At 43.3% G+C, this 19,753-nt stretch overlaps 1 protein-coding gene across 2 annotated transcripts in view; it reads right to left on the bottom strand.

The window, feature by feature from the left end:
* Csmd1 (CUB and Sushi multiple domains 1) overlaps positions 1-19,753 on the bottom strand; it is a 1,661,894-nt gene that overhangs the window by 639,130 nt on the left and 1,003,011 nt on the right. For both annotated transcript variants that reach the window (XM_074055299.1, XM_074055300.1), the window contains exon 6: positions 3,891-4,003. In XM_074055299.1, coding sequence (XP_073911400.1) covers positions 3,891-4,003 — 113 coding nt within the window. The remainder of the gene's footprint in view (positions 1-3,890; positions 4,004-19,753) is intronic.

The following is a 19,753-nucleotide window of genomic DNA, read 5'->3' as shown; positions in this document are numbered from 1 at the left end:
GGAACTTTATTACAAACACTTCCTTTCAAAAATGATTAATTCATTTCAGAAATCAATGGGAATTTCTTCTTGTGAAATCTGTTTTTTTCTAAGTATCCAGGTGAATATATGCAAAACTGTAGTCTGTTTAGGAGTACAGAGGCCTTCATGGTTCAAGATTAATGTATTTTTAAAAAATTCATCTTGTTGGCATCAAAAATGTCTTGATGATGGATTGCACTAACCAGGTACTTATTTAATTATAATTAACGATGGAGACAATGTATAAAGAATGGGCTCAATTTTCAGCTGATTTAAAGAGATAATGTGTCCTAAATAAATCTATCATTCAAGGAGAGCCAACATATGCAGTGAAATTGCAAATACATCATGCAGTTCTAACTGCATCCACCACTTCTTTTGTTACCAGAGTTATTTTACAAGTGACTGCATTTTAGGCATAGCAGCAACAGAGCCATTTTCCCTCACTCCTGCTTTTGGTGTGACTTGGTGTCACTGGTGAAGAGGGGAAGCCCTCAGGGAAATTGGTCGACTCAGAGGATAAGGAATTGCAAGACAAGAGTTAAAGAGAAGAAGGGATATTTTATGGTGGTAGTTGTTTTTGTTTGACCAAGAAAAGCATCAAGTGAAAAAGAATGAGTCATAAGCTTTTCGAAGGCATTCAGTTCCCTGGAGCATGGCACTCCGTAGATAGCTAGGCAGCTTCACATTGAGAAAAAGCCTGGGTGGCTGCCCTGGAGGGTAGGGACACTGGGGGGGGGTACACAGGAATCCCACAGCCCATGTCACAGTCACTCCAAAGAGCACAGATGGAACTGTCACGCTCTTAAGAGGGACCATAAGTGCTAAATGTGACTCCAATGATGTTGAAAAGAATGCTTTAATTTCTCTTGTCTCTAACAAACAGATTCAAGCTCTTTGACAGAAGGACATTTGCAGAGCCAGGATAGCAGCCCCTAGGGGACACTCTAGGTTTCCATGAAAGCCACTATTGTTGTGTGGGTTTTCTGGAAGGTTGATCAACTCTGCTTTTCTATTTGCAGTTGGGTTGCTATTAACAGTGCTCGGTTTTCCCCCTTAATGTATTCAGCTGGAATAAACTGACGGTTCAGATTGGGGTCCCTGGTGTTCAGTCTACACAGAAACAAGAGCCGATTTAGAAGAACAACACTTGCCTGGGCATGCACAACCTGGAGCCTCCTACTTGCAAGGTCAGGACAACCTCAGCAGGAAAATGGCCGTCAGATGGCTGGTGGGGTGCTGGGAGGGAGCTATGCCCTAAGCCATGAAGCCCCTGTGGCCTGCCTTTGGCCCCAGCACCCTGAGGATGGTTCCAGAAACAGCAGCGGTCCCCATGACCCTTCCATCCATTGACGATACTGCTGCCTTCTGGAACCAGAGAAATGACACAGGACCTTTCTGGTGACATTTATCATGCTGCCTCTCAGCTTCTCCAGGTTTCCGGTTCAGGGCTTCCTGTCACCTTCCTGGTGGCTCTTTTGGGTCACTTTCCTTTTTAGAAACCCGGCTTTCATGAGGGTCTACCTAGATGTGTTCTGAGGACAACGCCCATGTTAAGTGAAGCCTTCGAGCTCATGAGCAAGGAGCAGCTTCATCCAGCCATGCTGACCTGGACTGAGCTCCAAGTCAGCCTGAAGACGCTTTTCCTATGCTGTTCAGCCAGGGTTGCCCCTCCTTATAATTCTGCACTGTTTGGTTATTTGGTGTTTTGAGACCTGGTCTCACAATGTAGCCTGGAACTCATGGTAATTCTCTTACCTCAGCCTATGGTGTGCTAGGATTACAGGCATGTGTGACCATGCCTTGCTTGGTCACTGTTTTATCTCTTTCAGACAGGAGCAAACTTTCTTCTCAACTCTCTTTTATACATGTAATGAAAGTGCATAATTTTTATATAACTTAGCGATTGAGCACTTTGATGAAATGTGTACTTATACCTAATTACTTAAGTATGTATATATTACATATTACATACTTGTATAAATATATTCTGACTTAATATATACATTTAAAATCAATGTACAGCTAAGCAATTGCAGTTCTCTGATAACCACTAGGCTTCTTACACTTTCCAGTTTGAAGCACTTTCATGTTTGGTTTTGTACTTTTAACATCTCTCCCTATCACGAACACAAATGCTAACAACACTGGTGAAGTCTGAGGGATGACACTTAGAAATTGCTCTGTTGTTCAATGCTGATTGACAGGGCTGTTGGAGGAGATAATCCATCACTTTAGACACAAGTCTCCAAAGGTACCTAACCAATTCTGATCAGTCTGTTAGCAGTCCAACTCTTGACTGGGGTTATGTTAAATCGGGCAGGCTGCCTGCCTGGATGGGCAGAAGCTGCATGTAGAGCTCCCGCCAGGCTGCTTGGGGCTCTCTTTGCACCCTGTGTCCTGGCTTCCTACCTCCCACTGCGAATCTGTCCTCACACTTATGTTATCACAGCAGCTATGAGAAGATTCAGCCTCCAAGGGTGGAGGGAGAGGCAGCTGTGGATGAGGAGAAACATGGCCTTGCTTACGTCCCTAATGGTGTGAAAATGTTAGCTTCTCTTTTATGAAACTTCAGGGCGGTGCCTTGCAGCCACAGAGGATACAGGTGAGATACTTGGGTGGCAGCAGAAGCAGTGCGACGGGCAGTGCCCTGGAGAGGGAGGAACCAGATTCTGTGAGACACATTGCCCCTGGGTTCTCAGTCAGGCTAGTGCTGTCCATGTTCACAGCCTGGGGACTGTGTGGCCCATAAAATTTGCTTGCTTCCATGGTTCTCCTGAGCCAAATGTATATTACCTCCCTTGAAAATCGCTTTTATTTTTCTTCTTGTCTAAAGGAAAGCAATGAAAGTTCTACTGAGTCTTAAATTTTTAAATATGTAAGGTAAGAGACAAGAACTCCAATTTGTTGAGAAATTGCTAAAATCTCTGTAAGGAGCTTTGCTGATCTCCCTTGCGTTCTGTCTGTCATGGGAGTTATTTATGAACTACAAGCTGTCTTTCAGACCAACTCGTTTCTGTAGTGGGAGGGTTATTGGGGTCTGTGCAGTGCTTGACACCCTGACTTTTGTATGCTGGGTGTTCCTGAATAGTGCCTCTTTCCAAGTCTTATTCTCAAGGTTGCAGTTTGGGGGACGTCCTTCAAGTGTTCATGAGACAATGGGCCATCTTGGAGCACAGTATGTTATTTTACTTGCAAAAGCAAATTAAATGGTATCCAGTGGGCTACTTAATAAATTGTGTCCTTTTTGTTGTTATTAGTAAGGATAATTGATGGTTAGAACATGTACTAAAATGATACAGTGCTATCTGGGTGTAAAGACTTAGATGCAAAGAGAAATTCTCAGATTTACACTCCATGCTGACCACTTCAGACTCCATTGGGCCCTGCTGTAGAAACTGTACTGTCTTTGTTTTAAGGTTCAGTATGTACAGAAGAATAACTCAGACAGTGGAGATTTTGTAGTTTGATGACATTTTAGGACAAAAGGTGACATCAGGATGATTTTATGTATTTCCATGCAACATGTAGGCTACAGCACTCTTGGTATGTGATCAAAGAAGACATCCAGACCACTGTGGACACTCACTGGCTAGGAGCATCTTAGTTAAGATTAGTGCAGGTATATATTCACTACCTAAAACTTAGTTGCTTTTCAAGTAAAACAAGAAACCCAACTGCATACTGTCACAGTATTAAAGATTCACTAATGAGATCCCAGGTGCCGCCTCTGACTCTTCAAGGTTGGCGGTTCATGGACGCAAAAATGCATTTTCCAGTGTATCTTCTATTGCATCCTTAGCAAGGGCCCAGAGCTGCAAGGCTGAGAAGGACGCCGGTTCTTCCTCACTGGCTTGGAGCATGCTTACCTTGAAACTGCGCACTGAAGCCCTTGCGCCGATGGTTGCTGTCGGACGTGAAGTGGAGGCGCAGCCAGTTCTTGCTGCTGATGACAGGGGACGGAAGGTTCATGCCCGTGAGCCTGGAGAAGAGAGAGAGGAGAGAAATCTCCCTTGTAAACCAACAGAGCAAATATCCCGAATCAAACTGTTTAAAAACTGGATCACTGACTTCCTTTATGTTGAGATGCTTAAAACAGAAGCCTCAAGTTAGTTACCCTTAAATCTTAAAATAACTTGGGTCATTTTGTGTTTTGCCCAAACACAAATACTCTATTTATTCAGCCTATGGACAGGAGGCTTTTAAAAGTATTTGGCATTTTGCTTCTTTATAATAATCGATCCAGGGGAAGATATTTTGGTCTCTTGTGTCTTCCCCTCAGGACCTCAATCACAATAAATCACAAAAATAAATCATCAAAAGAAAAATAAACTGGCAGGAGCATTTGCGTGGACTCTCAGCAATTCTATGAATTTGAAGTAGACTCAAGCAAACTGTTTGTCATTCTTGGGAGCTGGCCATATTTCCAGCAATCCATCTGCAGAATTCACCACCTGGGTCTTTCCCACCAGGGCAAAGAAGAGCAATGTTTGTAAGATTGATGACAGAACTGTCAAAGAGATTTGAAATGGAATGAAATTATGTTTTACTAAAGTAGTGTATTAATCTTTTAAAGGGAAGATACAATCAATCTCTCCTACACTGTTTAGAACATCTAGTCTACTCCCCAACGTTTGGTTGAGTTGTGGAATGTGGCTGTGTGTTTCACTCCCCACTACTGACAACACTGTGTTATGACCGGGGAAGAAAAACCTTGTCTGGTAATAAATGACCCTTCTGCCAGAAAATCAGGGATCTAGTCAGTCTGGCTGGGGCACAGAGCACCACTGGACTGGAATGCATAAGACATGCCATGTGTGGAGGTTGCACCTTGAACTGGCAGAGACACCAGACTTGGGTCATGTTTATGAAGTTGCTTCCCAAGCTGTAAACTGGAAATACGGTCGTCCCTTAATATCCACAGGGGATTGGTTCCAGGACCCCAATGCATTCCAAGCTCACAGCAGCTCAAGGCCCTCATGTCGAATGGACTAATATGTGCATATAAGCCATGCACAGTCTGTTGTACATGTTAAATCATTTGTAGATGACATAATACCCACTGTAATGCAAATGACGAGTTAATGGTTGCTATACCACATTGTTTAAGGAATGATGACAAGAAAAAGTTTGAACATTTTTGGTGCAGACACAATTTTTTAAAAAAGTATTTTCAATCTATGGTTGGTTGAATCCATGAATGTGGAACCCGTTGATGTGGCAGGCTGGCTGGTCCTACAGCCAGGAGAAGAAGGCGCTACACAGGTGCCCATTGGGAATGCACCTAAAGTGTGTTTCACAATAGTGGACTTACATGTGGGTAGGCATTGTATAGTCATTTTACATCTCAGTTGTCACATCAGTTTTCAAGATGATGTTAGTAGTGCTAATTATTAGTGCTAATGACCTGTGAAGGTATATCCAAGTTGCTGTTAGTAGAAACCTGTTGGTTTCTCACTATTGGCCGGTCTTACTGGCTATGCTAGTTATTTCCATTCTAAGCCTAGCATCTCCTAGGAACTCATTGGTTGTACAAAGCATTGCCCTACTTACTCCACCACCTGGAGGAAAAGTGGCATCCAGTGACAATATTTGGGCAACTTCCTGGTGTCAGGGTGCTCAATTTCCAGTCAGGTTTAAAAACGTTCAGATCCATTTAAAGTTAAAAGCCAAAGCTTGACTGTGACCAATCACAACAGTGTTTCTGTCACTGTGTGAAACAGACTGTAAGGGGAAAGTCACCATCAGATTTGTCTCTTTGCTTGGATTTATGTAATACCAACTGGTGACAGTCAGGCACAGCTGGTTCTGAGACACATTTAAGCACCTTTGCTTTTTCCCAGGTGAGATTACTTCATAAGTTCTAGAAGTCACATACCACTTTGGCTAAACTGAGAATGTCCGAAGGAGAACTGAATTTTGGATTCAAAACTCCACAGCCTATCAAGCTAACTTCACTTAGCTCCTTGAACTTGTTATAACTGAAATCTATGTTTACTTTGTTGTTGCTTTTTAAATTACATTTTTTCAATGAGAATATTTTAGTGGTTCTGTTCTCAATGACTATATACAATTACATTTTAATTGCAGATCACATTAAGAAGGCTAAGGAACAAACACCCTCTTCACCCAACCTGCAATCTGAACATCTATGGATAAAAGTGCCAGTTTTATGTTAGTCAGCAAACTTGTCCTTTAAAGAGACAGGTAGCAAGTATTTTTGACTTTGTGGGTCAAATTGTCCTTGTTAAAAACTAGCAAACCTTGCCATTGTTCAAAAGCAGCCAAAGATGTTTGGCTGTGTTCCAATAAAACTTGACTTGTAGACTCTGAAATCTGAGTTTCATATAAATTTTTTTGTGTGTCACAAAATTTTGCTCTTTTAAATATTTTTTGTCACCCACCTAAAAATGTAAATCTTATTCTTAGCTTATGTGCCAGTTCTAGCCCACAGGTGGTAGTGTTCTGACCTATGTCTTAGCACATGAAAGAAAACTTGTAAAATTACTGAACAGGAAGAACTTTACAAGATGTGTATCAGCCTAGCATAACTAAAGTTTCAAAAGAGAGATAACTCCTATAGCTTCCTTTATGTGGAATCAAGGATGAGGGTTTTATAACAATTACACAATTCATTTTCTATGGCTATAGCCACACTCTGCAAATATGGCTTACTCCAGAATGGATTGATGTACATGTGCTTCTTGATTTGGTCTTGTGAGTTAACAAATATTCACATCCCTTTTTAGGGGTTGTTGAAGAAGCTTTGTTCTATATAAAGCTTCTCCTTAGAATTGTGAGTTGTTCGGCCATCCTCCACAGATCCGAGGGCTGACGTTAACATGTGTCATTCAACATAAAGGTTATGCTTTAAATCAGTTAGTTAAAGCAAGTTGATTAATAAACTACTAGACAATATTGTAAATTGACTCAGAAGTTGGAGGATTCAGATAAGCGTTAGAGGTAAAGCGCTCAAACAAATGCCTTTGTGGCAGGTAGAACAATGGCCCCAGAGAAGCCGATGTCCTGAGGTCCCCAACTTTCACACCTGTGAGTGTGATGCCAATCACACCGAAAGTGGCTTTGCAGAAGTGCCACTGTTACAGAATACAGAACTTGGGGTGGGGGGATTATATTGGAGCTGTCGGTAGCCCAATGGGCTTGAAAGATCCTAGAAGTAGAAGGAAGAGGGAACAGAAGAAGACAGTCACAGGTGAAGGAGCCTATGAAAAGTTCAGGGTGAGACATTCAGGACTCTACACATACTGGTGATGTGTGAAATGCCCTCAGCACTGAGAGGCTAGAAAAGGCCGAGCAATGGCATCTCCCTTGGGTGGTGGGTGGTGGTCCAATGGTCAGGCTGCAAGATAATAAGTTTGTTGCTGTATGCCAGCAACTTTGTACTAGAGAACCAGTGGCTTGATACACATCTGTATCTACATCAATATATTAAATGTGTGTAGCTTTCATGTCAACTCAATAAAATGACTTAAAACAAACAAAAAAAATGAACAAGAAACCGATACGATCTTTTAATAAGCACAGCCTGCTTTCCAGACCTGAAGGAAAGGAAGTAGAACAGGACATTTCATAGTTCTATCTCTGTTAATAATCTTAGAGAACCAGTATCGTGTACCCACTTTCTATGATTACCAGGGACTGAACATCCACTGTGACTGCACTGAGGCTTCTGGGAATTCCTCCACAGTTACTTACCATATTTCTGTTGGATTTGGCTTTCTAACAAATAACTACTTTGGGAAGTGAGCGAGTGATGATATTGGGGCAAAGATCTGGGAGTTGACATGAAGAGTGAGTACAAGATGCAAGCAGACAAATTTTTAGGGGAAGAGGGGAAATACCAGCAGATATCTACATATCTCTGTGCACTGGTTCAGGACACAGGGACATTTTTCAGTGCTTACATATATTAGCAGCACAATCCCATGGGAAATCAAGAGGTGGCCTCTGAGTCCCGAATAATGGACTGGAAACAGAGAGGGTGAGGCAGTGGGGAAGAGAACACTTGGAGGAACAGGCCCAGGAATCTTCTTCCTGTGGGAAAACTCGGAGAATTTCCTTTCTGGGGCACTGGAACTAGGTCAGGTAGCCCATAAAACCTTTCTGGGAGAGTACAGAGCAGTCCCTTCAGTGTGGCCCAAAGAATTGGTCCTTCTCGTTTCTTTTACGAGTGCCAAATTCAGCCATTTAAACCATTGGCAAATTCTTCTCCCTTCAAAGGATTCAACAAGGTTTTGCTTCTGCTCAGTATAAAAATAAATGTAGGACCCACTGGATACCAAAAGTTACGATGGCCTGCTCTGAGCCAAAATAGAGCAGGCCAGTCTGTTCTATTTTCCGCAAATAGTTTTATCATAAATTTTAGAATGCTATTTATAATCTACTTCATTACTTATATTTCTCCCAACCTCCCTTGGCCTTGCTGTTCTCTTATGTGAGGTAAGGGATTGGCACATGGCTTATCTAACACTTACAGCACCCTGGATCAGTGACTCACACAGTTCTCTTACGTAACTTGGAAAATGTACAGTCAACTTACAGAGATAATTTCTTAAAATGCAGTTGGTAGGGAGAACGGTTTGTGAAATAGTTCTGTTTCAGTACTTCTGATGCAAAGCCAGCTTTCTAATGTTTTTAGAAAATCATCATAGAAATTACAGGGGTGGGGTGTTCCTTATGGTTGAGCCTTTTTATGATGTTTAAGAAGCCTGAAAGCATTAGTGATATTAGGAGAGACTTTAAATGGTCTCCTCTTCCTAAGGAGACTAAAGAACTCAAGAAATGTATATACTTCAAGACGATGATTGCTTATCAATTGGGAGAGAAAGTTGTAGACACAGGCTGCTGTTTTTTTTTTCCCCCCACAGACTGCTATTTTTTTTTTGTGTTCTCATATGCATGCAATCAAGATGATTCATAGTGTAGAATGTCATGTATCTCTTTCTTTAAAACGAAATAGAATAATCCGATCATGCAAAGAATTCCTGGCATGTCATGTTTCATCTGGTGTTAATCATATTCCATGTGAAATCATTTTGTGTGAACCAGAATTGAGTTTACAGGACAATGCCAGCCTTATTTAGGAAGTGAAGAGAGTTTCTGAAACTAAAAGCCTAGTTCTCATCTTACAATGATGTGGAAAGACCTATGTAAGTGTATGCATGTCTATGTACACCTAATTAAATATTAAGAAATGTTTCTAGGAATTTGATCTAAAAGTTGGGAAAGACATCCTCAACAGGAACACTGCAAACCCAAGAAGTCACCCAGGCCATATTAACAGCTCACCATGGATTTTCTTCTAGGTTAGAAGGAGTCTCCCTTTATACACCGCGAATGTGTTCCATCAGCCTTTCCTTCTGTTGGAGTTATACTCAGACCTGACAGAGGTCTTTCTCCTGGACAGCAGGTTTTCCCCAAACTCACTTTCCAAGGCTCCATCATGAGGGCTTTCGCCTTCACCTGTACCTTTTGTTTGTGCCCTGTTTATTCTATGGTTTCTCATTTCTTGAGCTCTCCCCGCAACTCCTTCCAGTAAATTCTTCCTCTCTCCCCTCATCCATTGCACATGTCTCTCCCCTTCCTGCTACCCTGTGATGCACCTATGTTGTCCATTCGTCCACTAAAGCCCATGGTGGTGCTTCACTCAGATGTCACAGATGCTGCTCCCTCAGCTGGATTTTAGCAGACCTCTACCTGCTTCCCACTTCCTTCCCATTTGTCTGGTGATTCCTGGTCCTCCTATAGATCTCATGCTGCTATGTTGTGCCCTCTCCTGGCCTCCTGGCCTCCCCCTCTACAAATGTGTGCAAATAGTGACGGTGTGCTTATGTGTGTACTCATTTGTTAGGTCATAATCTTTCCTGTGAACTTGAAACTTGTGTTAAACTCACTGTCTCCTAGCCCCAAGACTTATGGGGAGTGCTCAGAATATACTGGACAGGTAAGTGGAATGGGTGGAGAAGAGGCCATTACACAGCCCTATCTAGGTTCCACATCACAAGGTGAAAAGTACCAATAAAATCTGTCATGTCATGGTGCCAGGCTAGGATGTGGTTGTGGCTGAACAATGTCACCGTTGGATGAACCCTGAAGCAGGTCAGGGAGGGACATGTTGGGGCCGTGAGGACTTGTTAGTGCCACCATATTGACACAGGGACTCCTCAGCAGGGTTGCGGTCTCCAGGTGTGAATGCTGAGAGAGACACCATGCATCTTCTTCCTGTTATGCCCAGAATATCACAGAGACAAGATAGCCAGGGCAGGGCACAGCTAATCCAGGGGAGGGGCTTGGTTCTCACTCAGGGAAGGAGCAAGAGGACAAGGGACATTTTCAGAGATGAGACAAAAGAGTTTGGCTCAGATTGACATGTTTAGGAGGTGGGATCATAAAAATTCCCAGGACTTCAATGTATTTGGTAGGAATTCTCTCAAAGGTGAGGTAGGAGGACCATGTGGGTGTGGTGACCAAGCCTGTTTGCTAACACCAAGCGATGCCTCAGAGTTCTCGCCTGGGAAGTGATTGGGGCAGATGACCTATGCTGTAAGAGTCCAGAGATGGTGGCTCTCCCTGGGAAAGTCCTTTAGGTCTCTTAAGCAGAGGACAGAGCCAGTGTCAAAGGTGGCTTGCATGAGTGGCCTGCCTTTCCCTTGCTTGACTACAGAATGCATCTCCCATGTCTTTCAGTGTTGGGAAGACCTGCTTCCCTGGGACAGACGTCACACTGGAATCAAGCGTCTTATCACCACAACCTTATCTGGATACCTGTCACAGACCTGGAAAAAATGACACCTCTAGTGACTGCCTCTAATCCTTCACTGCATACCATGTCCTGGTACCTCGTTTTACTTTCTGCAAAGATGAGCCTCTGATATTTGCCAACAGGACAATGAAGTCCTTCACCTCTGATAATATGCCGAAATTCGAGACAGCTAGGGGTTGACATTAGGTAGAGGTGAGCATCTGTGGAGGGGTTTTCATTTCTTAAAAACAGTTTCTACAAATGAATAGATTTCTATGATAAATCTACATGACTAATATTCCAAGATTGACAAAAAAGAAAGGAAAAAAGAGCAAAGCATCCTGCTTTCCTGGGTCATTGACCATTTTCTCTTCCTTATTATTTTAGCAAGATCTATTCCTTAGGACCCTGTGAAAATCCTGGGATAAGTACAGTCTTATCCTAGCTTATTTCAAGAGTCTGGAGTGAGTCTCCTGTTTTTCAGTGAGCACACTCTCAATGTGGTGCCACACGTCAGCCCATCAGCTGGTAAGATAGCCCCAGCACCCTGCTACAAGTCCCACGGTAAGAGAGGAACTGTCTATCTGGCCACTGTTGGGGTCCTGAGGTGTAAAGGGCAGCAGCCTCTGCAACCTGAAGTCTCACTCTGGATTTCCTTAGTGCCCTGTGTCACTGCCTGGCCACTGCAGATGCAGTTAAACCTCGCTCATGTGAACGGACTCACCCATCAGGTGAGTGCCTTATGCCCTCAGTCACTGAGTAACTACTGCTGCCCCTACTGGCACGATCAGTGGCTTTGCTTCTGTGTCATACATCTGGTCATAGGAAGCAAGTTTCCTACACATACCAGCTCCCGTCCTTCCCCTCCTCTCTTGGCTTCCCCTTCCCTATGTAAGCCTGCTCCACTCTGTAAGGACTCAGGCTGGGGTCAGACTGACCTGATTTAAATACAACTCTCTCTCTTCCCATTTGGGAATGCACACATGGGGCTCCCCTGAACTTCAAAGTGACTCACTGAGTGAATGAGCACGCAGGTGAGACCTTTCATCTCATCTGGCAAGGCCCTGTGGGTGCCTCTCACACGTGCCTTTCCTACCTCCATCCTCACAGGTGTAGACTCAGTCTTGTACTCATTCAACCTTAACATTCACCATGGTTGACCCCACCCACACGTACGGGAGGACGTCTCTATCTCAATGACATCTGTACCTGTGTCTATAATACCTGTACACGTGTAAATAGATACATATGGATACTATGTGTACATTATATACACACAGGTAATATGCCACAAAATGTATCAACATAATAAATTCCTATGTAGGTATATATGACATATATGTACATCTATATCTATATCTATATCTATATCTATATCTATATCTATATCTATATCTATATCTATATCTATATGCACAGCTGTTCCAGCCACCAGCTCAGAGAGCAATCTGACTGCTATGGTGACAGCTCATAACAGACATTATTTAGAAATATAAACTCCAAATTTTAGTAGGAAGCATTCCTTTAGGTCAATCTATGTTCAGAAATTGCTTCCATTGATCTTGTGTTGTATTTAGGAAATACAGCTCCAAGCCATTCTTTCTGAAAGTTTCCCCTTGTAGAATACACAAGAACAGAGAACAGCATGAGAGGTCAGAGGTGAGAGTCCACGTGGCTCAGGACGCACGCAGACCTGCCTGGCAGCAGCGGATCGCTGCACATTCAGCGTGGAAGGAGTTAGGCACAGGCATCACTGCATCTTCTTTTCATGGCAACCAGGGAGCAGAGCTGCTTAGCCAGGAAGCACGATCTCCTTGTTAACAGGTGAGCCGACCCTCATCATGCAGGTGTGCGTGATGTCGCATCGTGCCGTGGTGTGCTGTCTCAGAAGTGACAAGACTTTGCCTATGCATCCCCACACTTTTTAATGCATTATTCTCTTGACGTCAATCTAACAAAGCCCCATAGGTTTTAGGAGACGTAGACACTAGCAAACAGCATCTTTGACAGAGATGCATTCAGTGCCAAATGCTTATGGAGAGCTGGCATGGACCGATGGTGGCAGATGGAACACGGGAGGTAACCCGACCACACCTGGCGAGGAGGAGAGCAAGCTCACACCACAACGGCTGAGGGCTAGCTTTCCATTATGAAGAAGTTACGATTTGCTGCAAACGAGTCTGAAAAAGTCAGAGTCAAGGAAATTAATCAAAGATGGGACTTTCCCTTGCTAACTATGACAGGGTTAAATTGATTAAAAACCAATGAGCATGTATGTTCTCCCTTGCCATTTTCCATGAATGTTTAATATTAACTGAGAAGCTAGTGGGTGTTACACGACTTGATGGCAATAGTTTTAACCACCTTGGTCACTCCTGGGATTGGTCACCACTGGACTTGGTCACCACTGGGATTCTTCCCTGCAAGTCAGGAACAAGGTAAACTACAGTCCAAGACTGGCTTTGATTTACATTTATCTTGAGAAAATTTTTAAATTTGCTAAAAGAAAGCTGCACCAAACAGAATAAAAAACCTACCTAAGATTATGTTATGTTAAAAAATTCACTGTCACAAAAGAATATTCCAGATAGATCAGCTCCAGCTCAAAGCGATTTCTTTGACCACTTTTTCTTCCAAAATTGAGTTAATAATTTATCAGGAAAAAGAAAGGTGAAGAAAAGGCATAAAGTAATCGCCATTTTTCATGAAATATGTCCAATATTTTAAGTGTTTTCCCATGGTGACATGAATAGGTAGCTGTAAACATGGCACATCTATTTCCACACTGCTCAAAAAGCTACAATTTTTTTCCTTCAGAGGACGTTGCGACTCTTCCTCCTTCAATCGGAGCAATCTGTGAGCGCTGGTCCTTGTCCACTGGATGAACATGCCATTCCTTATGTAATCCACGTCCTACAGAGCAATCAGAGATAACTTCTGAGCGTGAGCTGTGTTTGACAGCAAAGCTCCTTCTGGTGAGTGTGCTTTGAACGAGCACATTTGCTTGCGGGAATCAGTTCCTTCAGGTAAAAGTCATGGGTCACAAAGGATGCACACTCTCAAGAATTTGAAAAAATGGTTCTTTCCAAAACAAAAAAATCACAAGGTTTGGAAAGAAGTTTGAAAGGTACTCCATGAATTGATGCTTTAGATCTGCTCAGTTGCCACCTTGGCTGTGAACTTGAAGCAGGGATGGCTTGTGTCTGTTTCCTTCTTACTGCATCCTTGCTGTGATCTGAGGAGTGCCCCACCTGCATACAAAGCAAGATTAAAGACTCCCCGAGGCCATGGCTAATGTCTCTTTCAGGTAAGTCCACCTCTAAGGACTGCCCCCAAAGTACATCCACACATCCTCCTTTTCCTTGGCCCAGGACACAGTACAAAGCACAGAGAGGGGCCTGTTAAGGAAGAGTCCGAAAGGAAAAGCATTTTGAGTGTTTTCCTGTCACGACGGCCTGTCAACTCAAAGTCCCTGTGACTTACAGCTGTGACACCATGCTCCTCCATCCCTGCCAAATCCATTCTTAATTGAATATCGTTTATACTCTCCAAATCATTACACATTTGACAAATCATCTAAGAAGAGCAAACTATGTGATGCATACATATATAAACTGTGATATTCTACATATAAAAACTTTTTGATATTGTATATATAAAATATTTACTCTCAAGAGGATTTTTTAACACTGAGTTAATCTTGGTGAATTTCCCATTTCACCAAGAGTAGAACAAATCCTTCCTGGGCTGCTAATTTGGGCCACGTGTGTGCGTAACTTGAGAGTGTATCTCCACAGACGCGGGACTGCAGAAACATTCTTTACAGGATCTTGGAAGAGTCTAATCAAATTGTGGGAAAATTGCAGCTCATGGGAGCCATGACTTGGAGCACTTTAGGGAGGTTAATGTACAAGTTCTGATGCCAACTTCCTGGACATATGGCACAAGGGACTCTTAGTGGACACTGAGAGCTCCTTAGATCCATCAGACATGGCAGGTGGCCCCTCCAGCCTGGAATCGGGGAACTGTAGTAACTGCTGGATACCAGAAGACATTGCCTTCTGGCTATGTCCGTCCACCTTATTCAGATCTGGGTTTGAATCATGGGGTTCCCTGGAACCCTCCTGAGTGTGAGTCCAGGGGCTACAGCATGAGTACAGCAGGAAGCCTCTCTTCTGTCAGCATCACTCTGAAGGTTATAGAGCAAGTCCAATTCACAATTCAGATGACAGTCCCACATCCCTGCAAAAGCAGGGTGAAAGGGAAGAATTTCATTCCAAATAGTTTTGGGGATGAGACTGAGTTCTCTGTCCATGTGGCAGGGGAGGCAGGTGGCACTCACAAACATTCACTGTCACTTGATTGACATTTTCACCTTTTTGCTCATGTGGGTGACTAAGCACCCCCAGAACTGCAGGGCAGAGACTCTGCGTCATGTTGGAGTAGAATGATAGCAGCTGGTCTTGAAGTTCCCCTGGGATTTAGCATGGAAAAGCACATCAAGCATTGGCTGCAGTGGCCTTTAAGACATGGACTAAAATCATGTCCTGAGAGCCCCTGGAGGAGGAGGAAGGGTTGAGTCAGTAGCTCTCATGCACTTGTACTTTGAATCTGCTGTAACCTTGATGTGACCTATGTCTCAGTAAGGTGGAGATGGCCAGAAGGCAACGCAACAAGCTGGTCATGTCTCCTGGCTTCCAGCAATTACAGAAGTTTCCCGATGCCAGTTTAGAGAGGCAATGTGCTGCTTCTGATGGATCTAAGGAGGTGTGTCCTCTACAAGTGCCCAGTTCTTCTTCCTGCCGTCAGTACAGGCAGTCAGCATCAGGATGGTTTTAAGTGAGTGCTCTAATTTTGTGAACATTTAGCTTTGTCCTTGACTCCTTGGGAAGGAGCATATACAGGAAATAAATCCATCAGCCAACACCAAGTGACCTCATTTGTCCGAAGTGGAGCTCAAACTATTCTTTCATGTGACGACTGTTTCAGTGCAGTGCTCCTTACAGCAGTTCCAGATTCTTCTTCTGCATCACATCTGCCTAGGCAAGTCATGCTGCTATGAAGAGTGCCATGGCTTCTATACCTTAGAAATTTCTTTCTCTCAGTTGTAGAGCCTGGTGACAGCCACCTCCTGGCCTAGGTGGTGCCTTCTTGCTGCACCCTTGCAGTGGAAGGGGTGAGGGAGGTCTCTGCAGTTATTTGATAAAGGCACTAATCCCCCGGATGAAGGCTCCATCCTCACAATGTCATCAGCTCACAAGGGCCCACCTCCTAATACCGCCTCCTTTGTGATTAGGATTTCATTGTGGGAATCTGAGAGTAAAAGACATTTAGACTACAGCACCACCTCCATAATTTGTCTACAAAGTACAAGAATAGTTTGAGCTCCACTTCTTTCTCGTGTAACTTGGTGGTCTGACAGTGCTTGCCTTGCAGAGTTTTAGTGAAAGCAAAGTAATGCCATGCAAGTACATTGGCAGCTTTATTTGACATCAGTCTTATGGTATCTATGCTGAATTATGGCAACAGCATCTTAATAGGTTTCCAGTCTTTCAAAGTGACAATGAGGAGGATGGTGGTGATACACAACAGTAGTTAATCAAGAATAAATATACATGAATGAATCAATAAGTAAATATCAAGGTGTTAGCTCTGTTTGTATTTATATACTTTATCACAAATCTATTATTTCATTTGTCCCAGGTAGTGTTTACTATTTTTTGTTGCAATGAAAACAACAAAAATCCAAGCAAACTGGGTTGCTGTGGGGTTAAGCGGTAATTTGCTCAGTGTTAAAGAGCTAGTGAGAGCCCTCTCCTTGGTGAAGCCTATGTCTCTCCTTTGAATGGCTTCTCTCACACAGTGGATGCTCTGTACTTACCTTTCTTTAATGTCTGTGCTTTGCTTATTTTCCTAAAATGCCAGATGAGTCATACACCTTCTTGTGTGAAAATATCCACTAGCCATTCAGTCCCGGACCTGAGAATGAATTGACTCTCCTTAGAAGGCTTTTGTGACTTGTCCCCACCTCACCCTCTCACCTCCTAATACACGTTCTTTTCCATCAGGATGTGGTTCACAGGGCACCAGCTTCTACGTTCTACCAAGACCGTCCATCAGAACCGAGCTCCTGCGTGCTCTCACCACATCCGATGCCATGCAGTGTAGCGCGCCCTGTGCTCTACCGTGTGGCCTGTTGGGTGGATGCCTCTTTATCCCTGAAGGTGCAGCACAGAGTTTTGAAAGGTTTGTTCACCATTGTATCTTCATGGTGCCTCATGTGTGCTTTTTTGCACAGCTCATAGGACATAGGAAGGTTGAATAAACACCTCGATGAACACCACAAACATGAACTTGTATCAATCTTTCATTTCCTTCTTCAGATGTGGGAATGTCGTTACTTCTGTTTTCTTCTAACCATCTTCAGTTGTGAATCTGGTTCACATTCTCACTGTCCTTTCTACACTTTGGAACACGTAGATGTAGACGGTTAAGAAAATCAGATTGATCAGTGCATCTCAATTTCTGCTAATTAGTCTAAAGTCTTGGCGAAAGGATTCTGATTTACAGTTCTTATGAGTGGGATGTGGTGAAAAGGTGTCAATTTTCTAAACCATTTATTCACATAAAACTTATGTCCAACAAAGGATTTTGGAAGGCTTACGTAACACATTGTAACAACAAGATAAGAGCTAAAATTCATTTTAAATACTGGAATACTTAACATAAAGAGAAAGCAAGTCAGACGAGGGTGAATGCTGGCCAGAAGCTGTGCAGTGAAGCAACCCTAACCCCCAGAGATGATACACGTGTGTATGTGTTGGAGGAATAGCAGTAACAATTTGACTCACAGTTTAGATTAATCAAAAACAGCCACATAAGGGAGACAGAGGTACATACCTATAAATTAAAATTTGGAAAGGACCCTGGTGAGGTTGTAATGTCTCCAATTGTGATCCTAACATGAGGAGAGAAGAGAACCTTCATGTGAGGTCATCTGGACATGATTCCTAACCCAGACTCATAGGGTCTGCATCATCGGTGGCCAGGGAGGGACCAACATAACAACACCAGTTCCTAAATGATACATGAGCGTACTTATCAAAAACTATGAGATTTTCACCGTAACTTTTTCTATATCTACAGAAAGTTATCAAGATGTCATTGAGGGTCAATGTCATCCTGTGGTCAGTTGCATTCTGTCAGTAAGCCAGGTTGCTCTGGCCATACTCATTCTGGGTGGCTTCTGGTACTGCATTCCCTAGTCTCTCAGTGGTTCAAACTGGCCCATGGGTCTGAAAGTCTCCTGAATTGATGATGTCATGTCTGTCTTGTCAGCCAATTTCTTTCCCTGAACTCCAGCCCATAGTCTACCTGCCTCTGTGACAATCCACTCAAAATCCAGTAGCCATTCTCAAATCAACATGTCCATCTAAAGGCTGGTCTCTTCCACACGAATCTGCTCTTCCCCCACTCCTCCCCTTCTTTATACAACGTCCACACTCTGTTCCTCAGCACATCATAGATTCTGTCTCCAACACAGATCCATACTTGACAGTCTCTCAGCACCTCAGCAGCACCTGTTCTCATCTGGATGCCATGGCCTCCTTATTGCTGTTCTAGCCCCTGCACTGTTCTTGCCACTATCTTCAGCTAAATCACGTGAAACATGGATTAGATCATATCACACCTTTGGTCCAAACTCTCCAGTGGTCGCTTGTTTCTCTGGGGGACCTCTGCAAGTGCCTAACCCCTTCTCCCTTCTGTCCTTCTCTAAATCACCTCAGACAAGCTTGTGTGCACACACTTAGCCCTGGCTGTACTGGGTTCTTGTTATCTCTTGAACGTACCTAAACTCCAAGCTTGCTATGCCCTCTGCCTACAATTCCAGATAGTCCTAAAGTTGGCTCCCTTTCTTCATGTATAACATTGATTAAATCTCACCAACATTGCAGCTTCTATTCCCAGCCATGTGCCAGCTTCCTGCTCTCCCTTATTTTCCTTCCAGGCACTGTCACTATCTGACTTATATAGCTGTCTACATAGATAAATAGATACAAATAAATGGATGGGAGATAGATGACACAGATAGACAGATGATAGATGAAAAGAGATGATACAGACACATAGAGATGGATGGAGATGATAGATATGTAGATAGGTGATAGGTTCATTGATATAGACAGATGATGTAGATAAGATACAGCTATATAGATACCTATATCTATACACAAATCTCCACACACGTATCCATATGTATGCATGTGTGTATGTGTTTATCAATTATTACATTATTTTTAAAATCTATTTCTCCAAATGGATTATGAAAATCTTGAGGGCATAAATTTGTGTCTGATTTCTGCCTGGCACACACTAGGTAACTCTTTGCTGAATGCATGACTAATCTTCCTCATGTACTACTCAGCCAGTGGCATGTCTGATGGCCTGGCTACTGCAGGACACTCACATGGTTCCTGCTCTGAGCCTGGGATGTCCTTCTAGGTCCAAGGCCTCCTTCCAACTGAGCAAAGCTCACTCCTGGAGGCCTACTTCTCTAAAGGAAGATGGGCAGGGGATGCTTTGAGCACTGTGAATTCTTGTAGGAAGGAGATCTTTATTTTCCATGCTTGTTCTGGTCCTCAGGAGATAAACTGCCATATGGAGTGTTTTCAGGGTGTGATTGCTACCACCTCACCCCAGTAAGCCACACCCTCACCAGGATTGTCATTGAAATGTAGTCTTGGACCACTGAAGGTCTGTGGCCTCAGAGTTCTGGCTGAGTCTAGCAGTCTGCACTTTGACAAGTCCTCCAGCTAGGTTACTCCAGGAGACACTGGACATTAAGAACCACTGGCCTAAAGCATGGACTTGAATAAGACTGAGTCAGCTTGGAGCTAGTGGACACATGGGTCAGGATGGATCAGAACGTCAGCAGGACTGGACCAGGGACATTTGGCCAATCTATCCTGC

Source organism: Castor canadensis, chromosome 14 (assembly GCF_047511655.1).
Source record: "Castor canadensis chromosome 14, mCasCan1.hap1v2, whole genome shotgun sequence".
Lineage (NCBI taxonomy): Eukaryota > Metazoa > Chordata > Mammalia > Rodentia > Castoridae > Castor > Castor canadensis.
The sequence above is the reverse complement of the archived record's forward strand: the minus strand, read 5'-3'. Positions and strand labels throughout refer to the sequence as shown.